The 14134-nt window shown below is 43.6% G+C and overlaps 2 protein-coding genes across 2 annotated transcripts; one reads left to right on the forward strand and one right to left on the reverse strand.

The window, feature by feature from the left end:
- Window positions 1–323: 323 nt before the first annotated feature.
- Window positions 324–3353, reverse strand: LOC135238292 (coiled-coil domain-containing protein 186-like). The gene is made up of 4 exons (XM_064306072.1): window positions 3078–3353; window positions 2750–2795; window positions 1762–1886; window positions 324–1674 (listed from the first exon to the last, which is right to left on the reverse strand). Exons 3-4 carry the CDS (start codon window positions 1848–1850, stop codon window positions 324–326), a joined length of 1440 nt encoding a protein of 479 aa, XP_064162142.1. The 5' UTR covers window positions 1851–1886; window positions 2750–2795; window positions 3078–3353.
- A 4732-nt stretch (window positions 3354–8085) lies between these two features.
- On the forward strand, window positions 8086–13601 carry tsfm (Ts translation elongation factor, mitochondrial). Its single transcript, XM_064305477.1, has 6 exons — window positions 8086–8243; window positions 8651–8803; window positions 10259–10387; window positions 10918–11040; window positions 11416–11497; window positions 12900–13601. Exons 1-6 carry the CDS (start codon window positions 8196–8198, stop codon window positions 13295–13297), a joined length of 933 nt encoding a protein of 310 aa, XP_064161547.1. The 5' UTR covers window positions 8086–8195; the 3' UTR covers window positions 13298–13601.
- The last annotated feature ends 533 nt before the right edge of the window (window positions 13602–14134 follow it).

Here is a 14134-nt window from a genome sequence, read left to right on the forward strand (position 1 = left end):
TTCCTCCCAGGATGTCCTTTTGGAGTCCATTTTCCTCAGGAGTTGTTGGGAGTCATTTCCTCCAGGATGTCTTTTCCTCCAGTAATGTCTCTTCCTCCAGTGGAGTCTTTTGGGAGTCAATTTCCTCCCAGGATGTCTTTTCCGTGAGTCTTTCCGTGGGAGTATTTCCTCCAGGGATGTCTTTTGGGAGTCCATTCCTCCAGGATGACTTTTGGGAGTCCATTTCCTCCCAGGATGTCTTTTCGCATTTCCTCAGGGATGTCTTTTGGGAGTCAATTTCCTCCCAGGAGTCTTTGGGAGTCCATTTCCTCCAGGATGTCTTTTCAGTGCTTTGAGTCCATTTCCTCCCAGGATGTCTTTTGGGAGTCCATTTCCTCCAGGGATGTCTTTTGGGAGTCCATTTCCTCCCGGTATGTATTTTCCTCCAGTGATGTCTTTTCCTCCAGTGGAGTCTTTTGGGAGTCAATTTCCTCCCAGGATGTCTTTTGGGAGTCCATTTCCTCCTGGAGTCTGTTGGTAGTCCATTTCCTCCAGGGATGTCTTTTCCTCCAGTGGAGTCTTTTGGGAGTCTTTCCTCCGTATGTCTCTTCCTCCAGTGGAGTCTTTTGGGAGTCAATTTCCTCCCAGGATGACTTTTGGGAGTCCATTTCCTCCCTGGAACTTTGTTGGTAGTCCTTTCCTCCGGGGATGTCTTTTCCTCCAGGAGTCTTTTGGGAGTCAATTTCCTCACAGGATATCTTCTGAGAGTCCATTTCCTCACAGGATATTTTTTGGGAGTCCACTTCCTCCCGAGATGTCTTTTGGGAGTCCACTTCCTCCCGAGATGTCTTTTCCTCCAGTGGAGTTTTTTGGGAGTCAATTTCCTCACAGGATATCTTCTGGGAGTCCATTTCCTCACAGGATATTTTTTGGGAGTCCACTTCCTCCCGAGATGTCTTTTGGGAGTCCACTTCCTCCCGAGATGTCTTTTCCTCCAGGGATGTTTTTTGTGAGTCCTCCAGGGATGATTTTTGGGAGTCCATTTCCTCCAGTGGAGTCTTTTGGGAGTCAATTTCCTCCAGTGTAGTCTTGTGTGCATCTGTCTTCACCAGAGATGTTGCTGGTGTCTCAGTTTGCATTGCAGTGTCCACAGGATCTGATGCTGCAGGAATCTGCCCCTCTTCCTCGGGCGTGGCAGGGCCGGCGTTCAGGGCTGTATCAGCAGCCGTGAGAAGGGCCTTGGCGATGGCGGTGGCGATGGCGGAGGTGACCGCGGCGCTGTTCCCCCTCAGGGCGGCCTGCAGGGCCCCAGGTGAGCCGGTCTGCTCCAGCAGGGCCTTGTGGAGCACCCCCATCATGCTGGGCCTGGCCCACCTCCAGCACTGCGCCCCGAAAGCTCGCTCCTCCGCCCATCCCGCTGCGCGCAGGTCTTTGTGCACACAAACGGCCACGCCCACCGCCACCTCGCTGAAGGCCCTGCTCGACGCTCTGTGATTGGCTGGCTCCATGACGGCGCCGAGCAGGCCGGTGACGGTGTCCCCCACCACCGCTGACAGGGTGTGGGGGGTGCAGGCGAGCGGGTGTGCCAGAGCCTCTGCCAGCTCTCGCAATGCCCGACGCGCGACCAAGCGGGCATCAAAATACCACCTGGAGTACCTCTCTGCAGCCGCTGCTTTCTCCAGAGCTGCAGACTCCCTGCAGAGAGAAAAAGCTTCATTAGTGTCTGAAGCTCTTCCAGCCTTGAGACAGATGCACTCTGATGAGGGAGAGAGAGAGACGTACAGGTCAGCGAGAGCGGCACGCTGGGTATCCTGGGCGCTCATCGGAGGTGCTTCTGAGCTGCTGGGACTCATTCCCAGTTCTCTGCCCATGTCCTGCAGCTTTAGCCTTATATTCACCTCCCAGACCTGAGCACAGCACAAGGAAAACATTACTGACAGACACATTACATCTACTGACTAGACATGGTACATCTCCTGACAGGCACATTACGAACTGACAGACACATTAAATCCACTGACACACTTTACATCTACTGACAGACTCATTACAACTACTGACAGACCCATTACATCTACTGACACACACATTACATCTACTGAGAGACAGTTATACTGTATGTACTTACACATTACACACAGGCAGATCCATTACATCAACTGACAGGCCCATTACACACTGACAGACGTATTAAATATACTGACACACATAACATCTACTGACAAGACCCATTCAATCTCCTGACAGCCCCATTATATTCACTGAAAAACCCATTACAGTTTCCTAATAGACACATTACATCTACTAACAGGCCCATTAAATCTACTGACATGTCCTGAGAGACCCATTACATCTGACAGACACATTACCCACTAACTTGCCCATTACTGATAGGCCCATTACATCTACTATCAGACATATTACACACTGACAGACCCATTATTGACAGTTCATGCAATGGTAATAATATTTTATAAGTAAAACCATGACAGTTGCAAAAAGTCAAACCAGTTGCAATTACAGACATAGGGACTGAGCAGAATGCAATTAACCACTTGGCAGTATCCACGTATTGTACCTCACACAGTTTGCTAATAAAAGTGTTCCTGCTTCATAGCATCCTTCTCCTCTCTGGACGTTACACTGCTGACATCACTAGGGGGTTTCTGTGCAGCAGAGCTGCCTGAGCCAGAGGCCAGCAGTAGATACTGGGGCTGCTGATTCTGAATGAGTAACTAAAGGCAGTATAGTGGCCCTGAGCCGTCCATACCAGGTGAATGAGGCCATCTCGCTGCTCACAGCTGTCCGTCTGAAATCTGCCCACAAGCAACACAACAGTGTTACTCTACTTCACATTCACACCACTATACATTATTATGCTTATACACTGATTTTCAATAAAGGCTTGACTTCTGGAGTAATTCTGGACGTGATCATGAATCAGCTAAGTCAATAATTATTGCTGTGTTTATTTTAACAAGGCGCACACATCAGATCTCTTCCGTATTAATGACCTTCATGATTCACACTGATATCAAGCATCGGTGCTCTGACAATTACACCTGTCAGTAATACTGGGACCTGGTAGCTTTACACACCTCTCCCTAAGGATGTTTTGTCCATCCAAGATTATCCAGTCTTTAATGTCCCCACAGGTGATGTAGGTGGGGACTTGGCCCTTTCCTTTGAAGGACAGGAAGTGCTGAAGTATCCCTTTCTGCAAAATATTATCATCTGTGAGTTCAGCAAACCAGGACTAGTGAGTGAGTAGACAAATGTTGTGTTGTGATGGTGTGTAAAATATGTGCATGATTCATGTGAGATGTGATATTGTGTAAACTTATGTCTAAAGTGTGTGAAATAGGCAAGTGGTTAATGCCTGACTGTGCTGCTGAACTCATCTGAAACATTTTGTAATTGTTAATTATTTGTGTTAATTATTTAATTATAATAATTATTATTTAATTATTATCATAATTAAATACAATTAATTGTATTTAATATTTAATCTTAAATGAGAATAAAGAAAAGCATTTGCTTAATTTATTGCCCTAATGAACATTAATAATGATACTAATAGCTGTAATACCTCTCTCTCAAAGAATAATCTCTTACCTGCTCTTCATATTTGGTCCTACTCCAGCAGAGTATTGTGGTTGCTACATACTCCACAGAGCCATGCAAAACACCATAATCCTTCAGTGGAAAAATAAAATATTTTAGAATATAAGTTTTATTTTATTTTATTTTCTTGTTTTTTTTTTTTAAAGAATCAAAGCAGCGTGTATTTTTGCAATTAAAGACAGGCGTCACATACACAGCGTGAGAGATTCACGGACAAAAAAGAACTGCACGAATGCAAAGAACAACTACATCAATTTTACACAGAAACATAACAAAAACACCAATGTAGTTATAGATAGCTTAAAACAGTTATTAGCTATTCAGTTATAGATAGCTTTAAAACAGTTATGTGGGAATTCAGTAATTAAACTGACGATTATGACTGAAGATCATAATCAAAATTTGAGAAAAATATAATGGAACTACATCACGAAATATCAGTAGCGATTAGTTGGGCAGTTGGTAGTGAATTCCAGATATGCTAATTGGGCTTATTTTGTAATGCATTTAGGCACAGTGCACAGTGGTCACTCTTATGGAGTATTCCTGTGGAGAAAAATAAATAGTACGCATTTAAACTTTCACCGCCTCAATTCAAACTCAAGAGTCTCTTATAAATCTATAACAACTGGTCTGTCGTAATTTATAAGTCCATTTATCATTAACAGCCTAAACTGCAGTAGCACACTCGGACAAGCGATTGTAAATGGTTTTAAGACATCACTAAAATATTTAAAATCATTATGCTTTGTTCTGATCGTTCAGCAAAAATATCTACCGTTTAAATTTAAAAAGCAAGGAAATTTGGTCACTAGAAATAACGGATTACAGCCTACCTTACGGATTTTGGTTTCAATGTTTGTCTTGGAAACAATATCCATGCTAATCCATGTTGGTTTAAGAACGATAAAGATTATAAGTCAATTCATAAACCACTGGTCGGTTCCTTTGCAATTTGCCTCAATTTAAATAATACCGAGAAACACCTGGAATGACCTCCGCTGTGATGTCACGTTATTCTATTGTGAGGTCATAAAATCCAGAACTCTAGAGCAGCATTCCTATTGTTTATCGGTTTTGCATGATCATTAGTTTTCTTGCTTTTATCGTATTTTTTTTTTATCCCCAAACAAATCCAATTTAAATGAATGGCGGAATGTTCACCCTTGTGATGTCACAACGCTGTCTTCTAGCAGCTGTACTCTGGTTTCTGCAGCTGATGACGTACCACTACACGCGAGCAGCGTCATGTAGACAAATGTCCACAAAACACGTCAGTATCGATATGTCATCAATTAAAACTTGCTAAACCTAACTTGCTAAGTCCGCCGTTAAAAATATAGATATCAAAATGAGACAAAATGAGAACTTGCACTTATTGTACGTTGCTTTGAATAAAAGCGTCTGCCAAATAAATGTAATGTAATGTAAAGTTACAGCAAACAATATTTGGCTATCATAGCTCACAGAAATTCATCTTTATTCGAAAGCAATGTTTCCTAATGTTTCCTAAATTAGTTAACGTATCCTGGTTCTGTATTTTCCATCTCACTATCTGAAGAAAATGTGGTAAAGATGGAAATAATTATTTTATTGATTTGTGCATTTTCGTACAGTGCAGTCCGTTTTTGCACAGTGACATAATTTTTGTTTAGGCTCTGCACTCAATCCCATTGGATTTGAATTGTAACACTGAATATGTAAAGTGCAGACTGTTGGCTTTAATTTGAGGGTATTTAAATCCATATTTGGTGATCCCTGTAGGAATTACAGCCCTGTTCGTATACACCCATTTAAGGGATCAAAAGTAATTGGACAATTGGCTGCTCAGCTGTTTCTTAGCTAGCTGTGTGTCTTTGCATCATTAGTTCAGGCAAAAGAACGCTAACAAGTCTACAGTTGATTCAAGGTGCGGCATTTGCATATGAAATCTGTTCCTGTGGTTTCTCAGCATGAGGTCAATGCTATTAAAACAGGCCATCATGAGACAGAACAATCTGACTAAATCCATCAGAAATTCAGAGATCCTCTGGTCCTTTCTACATATAATATGAGAATGTTCACCTCTGGCTCAGTTCTGGGAGAGTGTTCTTGCCAAACTTTATAATATCATTCACGTGACAATACCTGATCTTATTCACCTGACAATACCTGATCTTATTCACGTGAAAATACCTGATCTTATTCAAGTGACAATGCCTGATCTTATTCATGTGGCAATGCCTGCATCAGTGCATGTATTGAATCTAAACAATCTTTCAAGGCTCAGTGTTTCTAAGCAGCAAGAACTCATTATACTATCAGGTTTAACTCCTGCCAAGAAAATGATTGCAATGCAAAGGATATTGTGTGTGTAACAGTCTGTTGTTTATGTTTTATTTTTTGATGATTTTCTTTTTATTGGTGTCTGTTTTATTGTTGTCAATTGCTTGCTGATTGCTATGTTTTAGAATACTTCAAAAAACATTTGAAAACAGTTTGGTACATTAAGAAGTGGTTTTTTACCAAATAAAATCAGGCTTTTTCTTAAATTATTAATGCAGGTTATTACAGGTATCATCTGTTTGTAATCTGTTGAAAGATGTTGGGAATCCCACGTATGACGTTTTACGTTTGAAGTATGATGGTTTGGGAACTGGATTTAATATTCAGTTCTCGGGGATTACTCTGCTGTTGCCCCCTTGAGAGACAACAATGTCCTTCAGTACATATCCAGCTGTAAAAATGGATACTGTGTGAAAATGCTAAAAGTTGTGCAAGTCTGGATTAGAGTGCATGCTGTAATGCAATGCATCATCATAGGTCCTCAAAGGAAACAGGAAGGAACACTTATAAAAGCATTTCAGCTTTCACATCAAACCATTTTCAGTTAGCCATCTGCCCTGCTACACTTACTTAGCATACTCTGATTTTTGTTCATTTTATTTCACTATTTTTAAGCCTTGTTTTTGGTATCCATTTACTAGAACATCTTTGTTTTTGTACTGTAATTTGTACATATGATTTTTTACTTTGATTGCAATAAAAAGAAGCAGAAATTGCACTAATGCCCATTCATTTTGGTAAAAAAAAAAAAAAAACTTAATTTTAATTTCATTGAATAGGCACTTACTATACATGTGGTAGCTTTTCTCTCTGTATTAAAAGCAACAATATGTATGGCATAAACAAATTGGTTAATCAAAACATCTTAATTTCTACAATTGAAAATGTATCATAAAAATTGGGTAACAAAATGGCAAATATGCCTGGAACACTTATTAGCCAATAAGAGCAGTTGTTTGCATTCTACATTATCTCTTGCTGTTAAAACATTGTTTGTAGTTCTTCTCCCAAATTCATAATTATTCTTTTGACTTCATTAATGATTATTAGCATTATTATGCACTTGTCCTTTTGTTTGTGTGAAGCACTTGGGGCTGCTTTTGGTAAAAGGTGCTAGTATGCGACATAGCTCAGGAGGTAAGAACGATTGTCTGGCAGTCGGAGGGTTGCCGGTTCAAACCCCGCCCTGGGCGTGTCGAAGTGTCCTTGAGCAAGACACCTAACCCCCAACCCCTAACTGCTCTGGCAAATGAGAGGCATCAATTGTAAAGCGCTTTGGATAAAAGTGCTATATAAATGCAGTCCATTTACCATTTAGTATGCAAACAGAAATTGTTATATTGAACTGTGTTGGGTATTTGTCCTATGACAGGCTAACCCAAAGTTGGAATGGTATTTATTTTCTGGCAGTAGGGGGCACCACTGCGCTGAGAAGAATGGCTTCACCAGACAGTGGAGAAGCCAATCAGCAACCCATAGCTGTGTTCACTGAGTTTGCCTCAGCGCGGGAGGGATGGATACGCATGGTGTTCTTCACGTTAAGTGAGGGGTTTTAACATGCAATACCACTTGTGTTCAGTATTCAGAGTGCTGAACATTGTACAAGGATACTGACTGTTGGAACTGTTGGATTCAGAAATAAACATTGTTCTTTATCCTCACTTCCTCAACACACACTCTCACACATTTTCACTCTCTCTCTCTCACCCCAAGAAATAATCATATGAGGCATAATGCTGTCAAATGTCTGTTTACTTCAACACTGGTTGAGAATGAGCTAAAACACTTCCTGTATGTTTGCGGGGTGCCCCAGAGTGAACTGTACCCTAGTGTGTTAAATCATTTTTATTGAATCAAGAATGTAAACATGCTACTTTAGCAGGTGACTATACAGCCAAAATAAGTTATCATTAACAGTCGGATGTACACAATTGAATTGTGAATAAACCTATTCGGCCAAGGTCAATAAAAGACAACAGTTCGTTCGGTCCTCCAATGCCAATAAAGTTGTAGCTAATCCGTACATTTAACGCAGTAAAATGTAAATCTTCCGATGAGAATATTACCAAGTATGCCTCATTTTCCTGTCGGTATTTTTAAACAGCTAGTGTTGCGGTAACATTATCAAAGCCAGCCCAAGCAGACGAGACCTTGATGTAGTTTGAGTCTACAGGCTTGCCGTAGACAGCGTGGTTCAATGACATTTGCTTGCGTGTAAGGCCGTGTACGGGGAAGCCGGCTTGTTGAAATTTAGCGTGGACGTCGTGATGGCTTTATACTCTGTACTCAGGTCCATAAGAAGAGATCTTAACAAGGTAGTGATGGTTGTGAATTTTGTCTGAAGAGCTCTGCACTGCACGCTTTCTATTTTATTATACCGTAATTCTGTTTTTGGGTTATCTTTGTGTCTGTCAAGGTAGCTAGCTAGCTTGCTAACGACCGGACTGTGTCTGTGAATAAGAGAAGCTATTTGGTTTTACTTGGACAGAACGTGTACATTTGGATCAGTTGAGATATTGCTAACTCTTCATTGAGATGTTACGTGTACGACATAGCTTTCTCCACTTGAGAGGGGCAAGTTTGGCTTGGTAGTTCGTATTTAAAATACAGGCTGATATTTGTTACAAGGGTTGGCGCTGTCTTATGACATCCAAGAAGTAAATTCATTTTTTAAATGATGAGTTTCATGTCATTCGTAAATCTCATGTTATGTGTGTTTCAGGTCTGTTTCTCCCAACGTGTCCAGTCGGTCCATACAACCTGTCCGCTTCTTGCTGCAGAGAAAGCACTTCTTGTGAAACTGCGGAAGAGCACCGGCTACACCTTCATCAACTGCAAGAAAGCGCTGGAAAAGTTTGATAATGACATCAAGCAGGTGGGACTGATGCGAGATGTGGGATGGCACAGTATTTAAGCTTGCCTAACACGCATGCATACACACCTTTTTACTGTCATTTTCCTGCAGTTGTAAAAATTGATGGTGGAGCCAGTGGTGTCTTATTATTAAGACGATGCTGAAGACTTGCATGACCTTCAAGGTTACTGAGGTCAGCTCATTACTGAAAGATCCAAAATGAGAGACAGGTAATTGAAGGCACTAGTGTTATGGAATTGCTTGGAGGGCTGCACCTTGAAGAGCATTTTCTTTCTTGTGTCAACCAACCCTGGAGCCAGTAGGCCTGAACGCTTGTAATGATGAAGTGAACCTGTATGACTGACCCTGTAAGACCCAGTGTCGAGAGTCAGGCAGTCAGTCAGTTCAGCTGTTTAGGGCTGCAACTGCATAAAGAGCGTTTAAAAACTTAAGCCAGCATAGTCATGAGTGTATATCCACCTGAAAACACGGCCTGGTCGATTGCAGCCTGTGAGTGTAAATGTATAGGCTTGCTTTGTATGTGTGAGTGTTTGCTGGTGTGTTTATGTTGTATGTGTTTGTTTGCTGGCATTTTTATGTTGTGTGTGTTTGTGTGTTGTGTTGCAGGCAGAGAGCTGGTGTTTATGTTGTGTGTGTTTGTGTGTTGTGTTGCAGGCAGAGAGCTGGTGTTTATGTTGTGTGTGTGTGTGTGTGTTGTGTTGCAGGCAGAGAGCTGGTGTTTATGTTGTGTGTTTGTGTGTTGTGTTGCAGGCAGAGAGCTGGTGTTTATGTTGTGTGTGTGTGTGTGTGTGTGTTGTGTTGCAGGCAGAGAGCTGGTGTTTATGTTGTGTGTGTGTGTGAGTTGTGTGTTGTGTTGCAGGCAGAGAGCTGGTGTTTATGTTGTGTGTGTTTGTGTGTTGTGTTGCAGGCAGAGAGCTGGTGTTTATGTTGTGTGTGTGTGTTGTGTTTCAGGCAGAGAGCTGGTGTTTATGTTGTGTGTGTTTGTGTGTTGTGTTGCAGGCAGAGATCTGGTGTTTATGTTGTGTGTGTGTGTGTGTGTGTGTGTGTGTGTGTTGTGTGTGTGTGTGTTGCAGGCAGAGAGCTGGTGTTTATGTTGTGTGTGTGTGTGAGTTGTGTGTTGTGTGTGTTGTGTTGCAGGCAGAGAGCTGGTGTTTATGTTGTGTGTGTGTGTTGTGTTGCAGGCAGAGAGCTGGTGTTTATGTTGTGTGTGTTGTGTTGCAGGCAGAGAGCTGGTGTTTATGTTGTGTGTGTGTGTGTGTGTTGTGTTGCAGGCAGAGAGCTCGTGTTTATGTTGTGTGTGTTTTTGTGTTGTGTTGCAGGCAGAAAGCTGGTGTTTATGTTGTGTGTGTTTTTGTGTTGTGTTGCAGGCAGAAAGCTGGTGTTTATGTTGTGTGTGTTTGTGTGTTGTGTTGCAGGCAGAGAGTTGGTGTTTATGTTGTGTGTGTTGTGTTGCAGGCAGAGAGCTGGTTGCACGAGCAGGCCCAGAAGGAGGGCTGGAGTAAAGCGACCCGATTGGAGGGTCGACGGGCCAGAGAGGGCCTGATTGGTCAGCTGGTGGGCGATGGGGCAGCAGTAATGGTGGAGGTAAGGTGTTTATGTCAGTAAGCTAACCAGGCTTCGGTGGCTGACTAGAAAAGAAGGCCAACTAAGAGAAGTGGCTAAGCTTTACTAAACTAGGCTGAACTTTAACTTCTGTTCAATTCAGCTGTCATTTGACTGCACTGTGATTTATAGCTGTTTAACTGTTTTAGAATTCTCGTAAGGGCATTTTGGCGATATAATGAATTAATACAATACAAAACAGGCATTTCGTACTCCGTGGCTGAACATTTTATCAGTACATTTAGCATAATTAACAGGTATGGCTAATTAAATTGGAATTACTTAATTCAAGGTAAACCGATGCAACAACCTGGAGATGTGTCATGCTGGTGTACAAAATAATGGTGGACCGTGATTATTTAGCTGTTTAACAGGACTATAACAGTGCGTGTGTGCGTGCGTATATATGTCTCTGTGTGTGTGTACCTGTGTGTCTGTGTGCATGTGTGTGTGTACCTGTGTGTGTGTGTGTGTGTGTGCATGTGTGTGTGTCCCTGTGTGTAATGTTGCAGGTGAACTGTGAGACTGACTTCGTGGCACGCAATGAGAGGTTCCAGGAGCTGGTGAGGGATGTGGCGTTCGCCGCCATGGCTCACCACCGCCGAAAGGCCGAGGGCCAATCAGGATACGCGAAGGTGAGGCCCACTGCGCTGCCTCAGAGAATCCCACGAAACGCTGGCGTGTGTCCCGCCTGCCCCGCCTGTCCCGCCTGTCACTGTTTAGTGTGGCTGGGTGGGGCTGTGGGCCCAGGCTTCAGTGTCTGATAAATTCACTGTTCCTCTAAACGGGGCAGGTGGCAACAGACCCATAAATGGAAAGCACACACTGTGGGAGGTGTCTGAAGAGGCCAGGGTTTTGGATTTGGGGTTTGGGCTTCAGGGTCCAGGGCCTCGGGTTCGGGGTTCAGGGTCCATGGTCTGGGGTTTGGGGTTCAGGGTTCAGGGTTCAGGGTGGTGTGTGATACGCGTGTCTACAGTGAGAGTGACTTCGTGTCTCCCTGTGTGTCTCAGCACTCTCTGTCTGCAGAAGACCTCTCCACACTGAGCGTGTGCGAGGGAGCTCGTCTCACGGACCTGGTCGCCCTGACGATAGGTGAGTGTGCGCCCCCGCCAGGCACCCCTACATGTTTCTGAAACTTCATTTTTCATTTTCGGTCCAGTATGAAGTCTTTCATTGTGTCTGTGCAACTGTCCAAACCGCTCCCCTATACGGAATAATTAAATCTGTCTCTCAAAAAAATCATTTTACTGCATAGTAAAATGTCCAGAGTTCATTCAACTCGAACAGAGTAAATACGAGTCCGATTCATAGTCGACTACTACAGAGGGGTGGTGGGGCAAAACAACGTTCCGGCATGGACGACAACGCTGGAAACTCTTCTTCCACACAAGCCTGTAACATTTTAATCTTTTACAGTCAACGAGCAGTTTGATCACTTTTCGAGAAGCAAAACAAAGACATGCAAACTAACTGCACGTCTTGGGCGTGTGTGACCCATATACAGCACCAGCGGAGTTATTCACGTCCTTAGAAACCGCAAAGTCCCTCGTAGATTGTTTACTTTGGACACGATTTCATCACGTTCAAAATGGCGTTATTTTTTACAAAGCGAGATATGTGGCATCATCATTTCCCCCCAAAGTGGGACATATCCATTGTCGCTCTGAAATGGAACATTAAGACAACGAATTAAGACAACCGCACAATACAACTCGGCTACAGATTGACTGTCAAAGTTGCCTCAAATTTGCTAGCTATGTGGCTAACCCTGGTCTACCAAATAATCCAAACATATCACACTACTTGCTTATTTACTTCAGTTTTTTACAGTGGACAATGGCGACTTTTCTTCAGAGCCAGTCACCCCAGTTTTTTTCATTTTGTAATGAAATTCAGTGCAAATTAGCCTGTAGCGTATGGTGAGCTAGAGCTTCAGCTAGCCAACCTACTGGAGTTGGTCTCATTGGTGCCGATGAAAAATTGACCATATCAGTAATTACAGTGATTACATGTACATTGAATGATTACAAATGGAATAATTAGGATAATTCATGCAGATTTGAGCGTATCTTTAATGAAATGTTCGCTGCAAAGACGTTTGTGCTTTGTTGACCGCCATTTTGTCAGGGTCACTGACAACCTCACCAAGTTCTCCTCCTATCTGGATTTCTTCTCAGACTTCTTCTCCTCTGTTAGTGCACCCAACAGCACAACAACTTCCCCCCATTTTGTAGGCAGATGTGGTGGGACACTTATGATCCTGTGTGTTGTCGTTTGCAACCAAGAGTAGTGCTGCTTCATTTTGGCTCAGTGTCATATGAATAGGGACCATATGTACTCTGTGAGAGTTGATTTAACACTGAACATTCTCCTGCGTGCACATGGCATTTTACCATTGCAGGAGAATAAATGGCCGTTCTACAGTATCCAAACGACATCTTTAAAGTTGAGAAACGGTCCCTAATGAACATGTGTTTACCTGCCCCCCCCCCAGGTCGGCTGGGTGAGAACATCAGCCTGAAGAGGGCGCTGACGCTGGGGGTCCCGGCCGACTGGCACATCGGCTCCTACGTCCACGGGCCGGCGGGGGCGGGGGGGGCGCTGGGCATGGCCATGGGGCGGTACGGCGCCCTGGTGGTGTTCCGGGGGGGGCGGGGCGACGCGGGGGCCCTGGGCAGGCAGCTGGCCCAGCATGTGGTGGGCGAGGCGCCCGTCTCCCTGGGCAACGCCGACGACCTGCCGTGCGGGGAGGCGGAGACGCGGCTGCTGCCACAGAGCTTCCTGGCCGACCCCACGCGCACCGTCGCCCAGCTCCTGGCCGAGGAGGGGGCCCGCGTCCTGGACTTCGCCCGCTTCCAGTGCGGGGAGGGGAACGGCCCCGAAGAGCAGTGAGCGACACCCCGGGGTTCCCCCCTGAAATGTCCCCCTCACTGCCCGAAATGTCCCCCTCATCGCCCGAAATGTCCTCCTCACCGCCCGAAGTGTCCCCCTCACCGCCCGCTCTCTCTCCCAAGCCACGATCAGCCCAGAAAATCGCTCAGTCGGTCAGAAAGGCGGCCATTTTGTTCAGAATCCAGCTGAGACAGTTCGGTACGACTTAAGCTTTATGAATTCAGATGCTAATGCAGTGTCTTAAGTCTGCCTGTGTCATTTTGTGTGACTATGAACTTGCCCTTGAATAAAATCTTCCATTTGCTCTTTGTGTGTATTTCCCCTTAACCCACTTTTAATGCTGATCATTATATGAGATATATAAATTTATATTATAGAAATATATATACGAAAATCAACTTTGTATAGCATAATGAAATTGCAGCCCAAAGTGCATTTGTATATAGAGTATGTATGTAGCATATGTTATTTTTAGTTGTGGTTTCATCGGGTGGATCGCTGTTTGAGGTATGGACGTATAGAGACTGAGTGTGAGTTAAAATTACCTGCTTACTCCATTCTCGTTTTGCAGTTCCTGTAATTCCTGCATTTGATTTGTCTGATTTATTATCTGTAGAAAGGCACAAACTCAGTGTAACAAGCTACATGGTGGATAAAACCTTTGTATGTGAAGTTTAAATAACACAAAAGTGTTCTGCTGTTACAGTGAACTAAATTGAACAGATAAATGTGTAGAAAGACTGTATAGGCTGTACAAAGTCAAATGGAGAAAACTTTGTGGTAAAGTTAAATGCAATAAGGGTAATCATAAGAGAATATTTTGTGAGCCTGTGGAGA

The sequence above is a fragment of the Anguilla rostrata genome, chromosome 13 (genome assembly GCF_018555375.3).
Source record: "Anguilla rostrata isolate EN2019 chromosome 13, ASM1855537v3, whole genome shotgun sequence".
Classification (NCBI taxonomy): Eukaryota; Metazoa; Chordata; class Actinopteri; order Anguilliformes; family Anguillidae; genus Anguilla; species Anguilla rostrata.

Coding starts and splice junctions, on each gene's coding strand:
- LOC135238292 (XM_064306072.1), bottom strand. CDS start 1,850: ATGGGCAGAGAACTGGGAATGAGTCCCAGCAGCTCAGAAGCACCTCCG. Junction 1,675..1,761: donor CGTGCCGCTCTCGCTGACCT/GTACGTCTCTCT, acceptor TTCTCTCTGCAG/GGAGTCTGCAGCTCTGGAGA.
- tsfm (XM_064305477.1), top strand. CDS start 8,196: ATGGCTTTATACTCTGTACTCAGGTCCATAAGAAGAGATCTTAACAAG. Junction 8,804..10,258: donor TTGATAATGACATCAAGCAG/GTGGGACTGATG, acceptor GTTGTGTTGCAG/GCAGAGAGCTGGTTGCACGA. Junction 11,041..11,415: donor GCCAATCAGGATACGCGAAG/GTGAGGCCCACT, acceptor TGTGTGTCTCAG/CACTCTCTGTCTGCAGAAGA.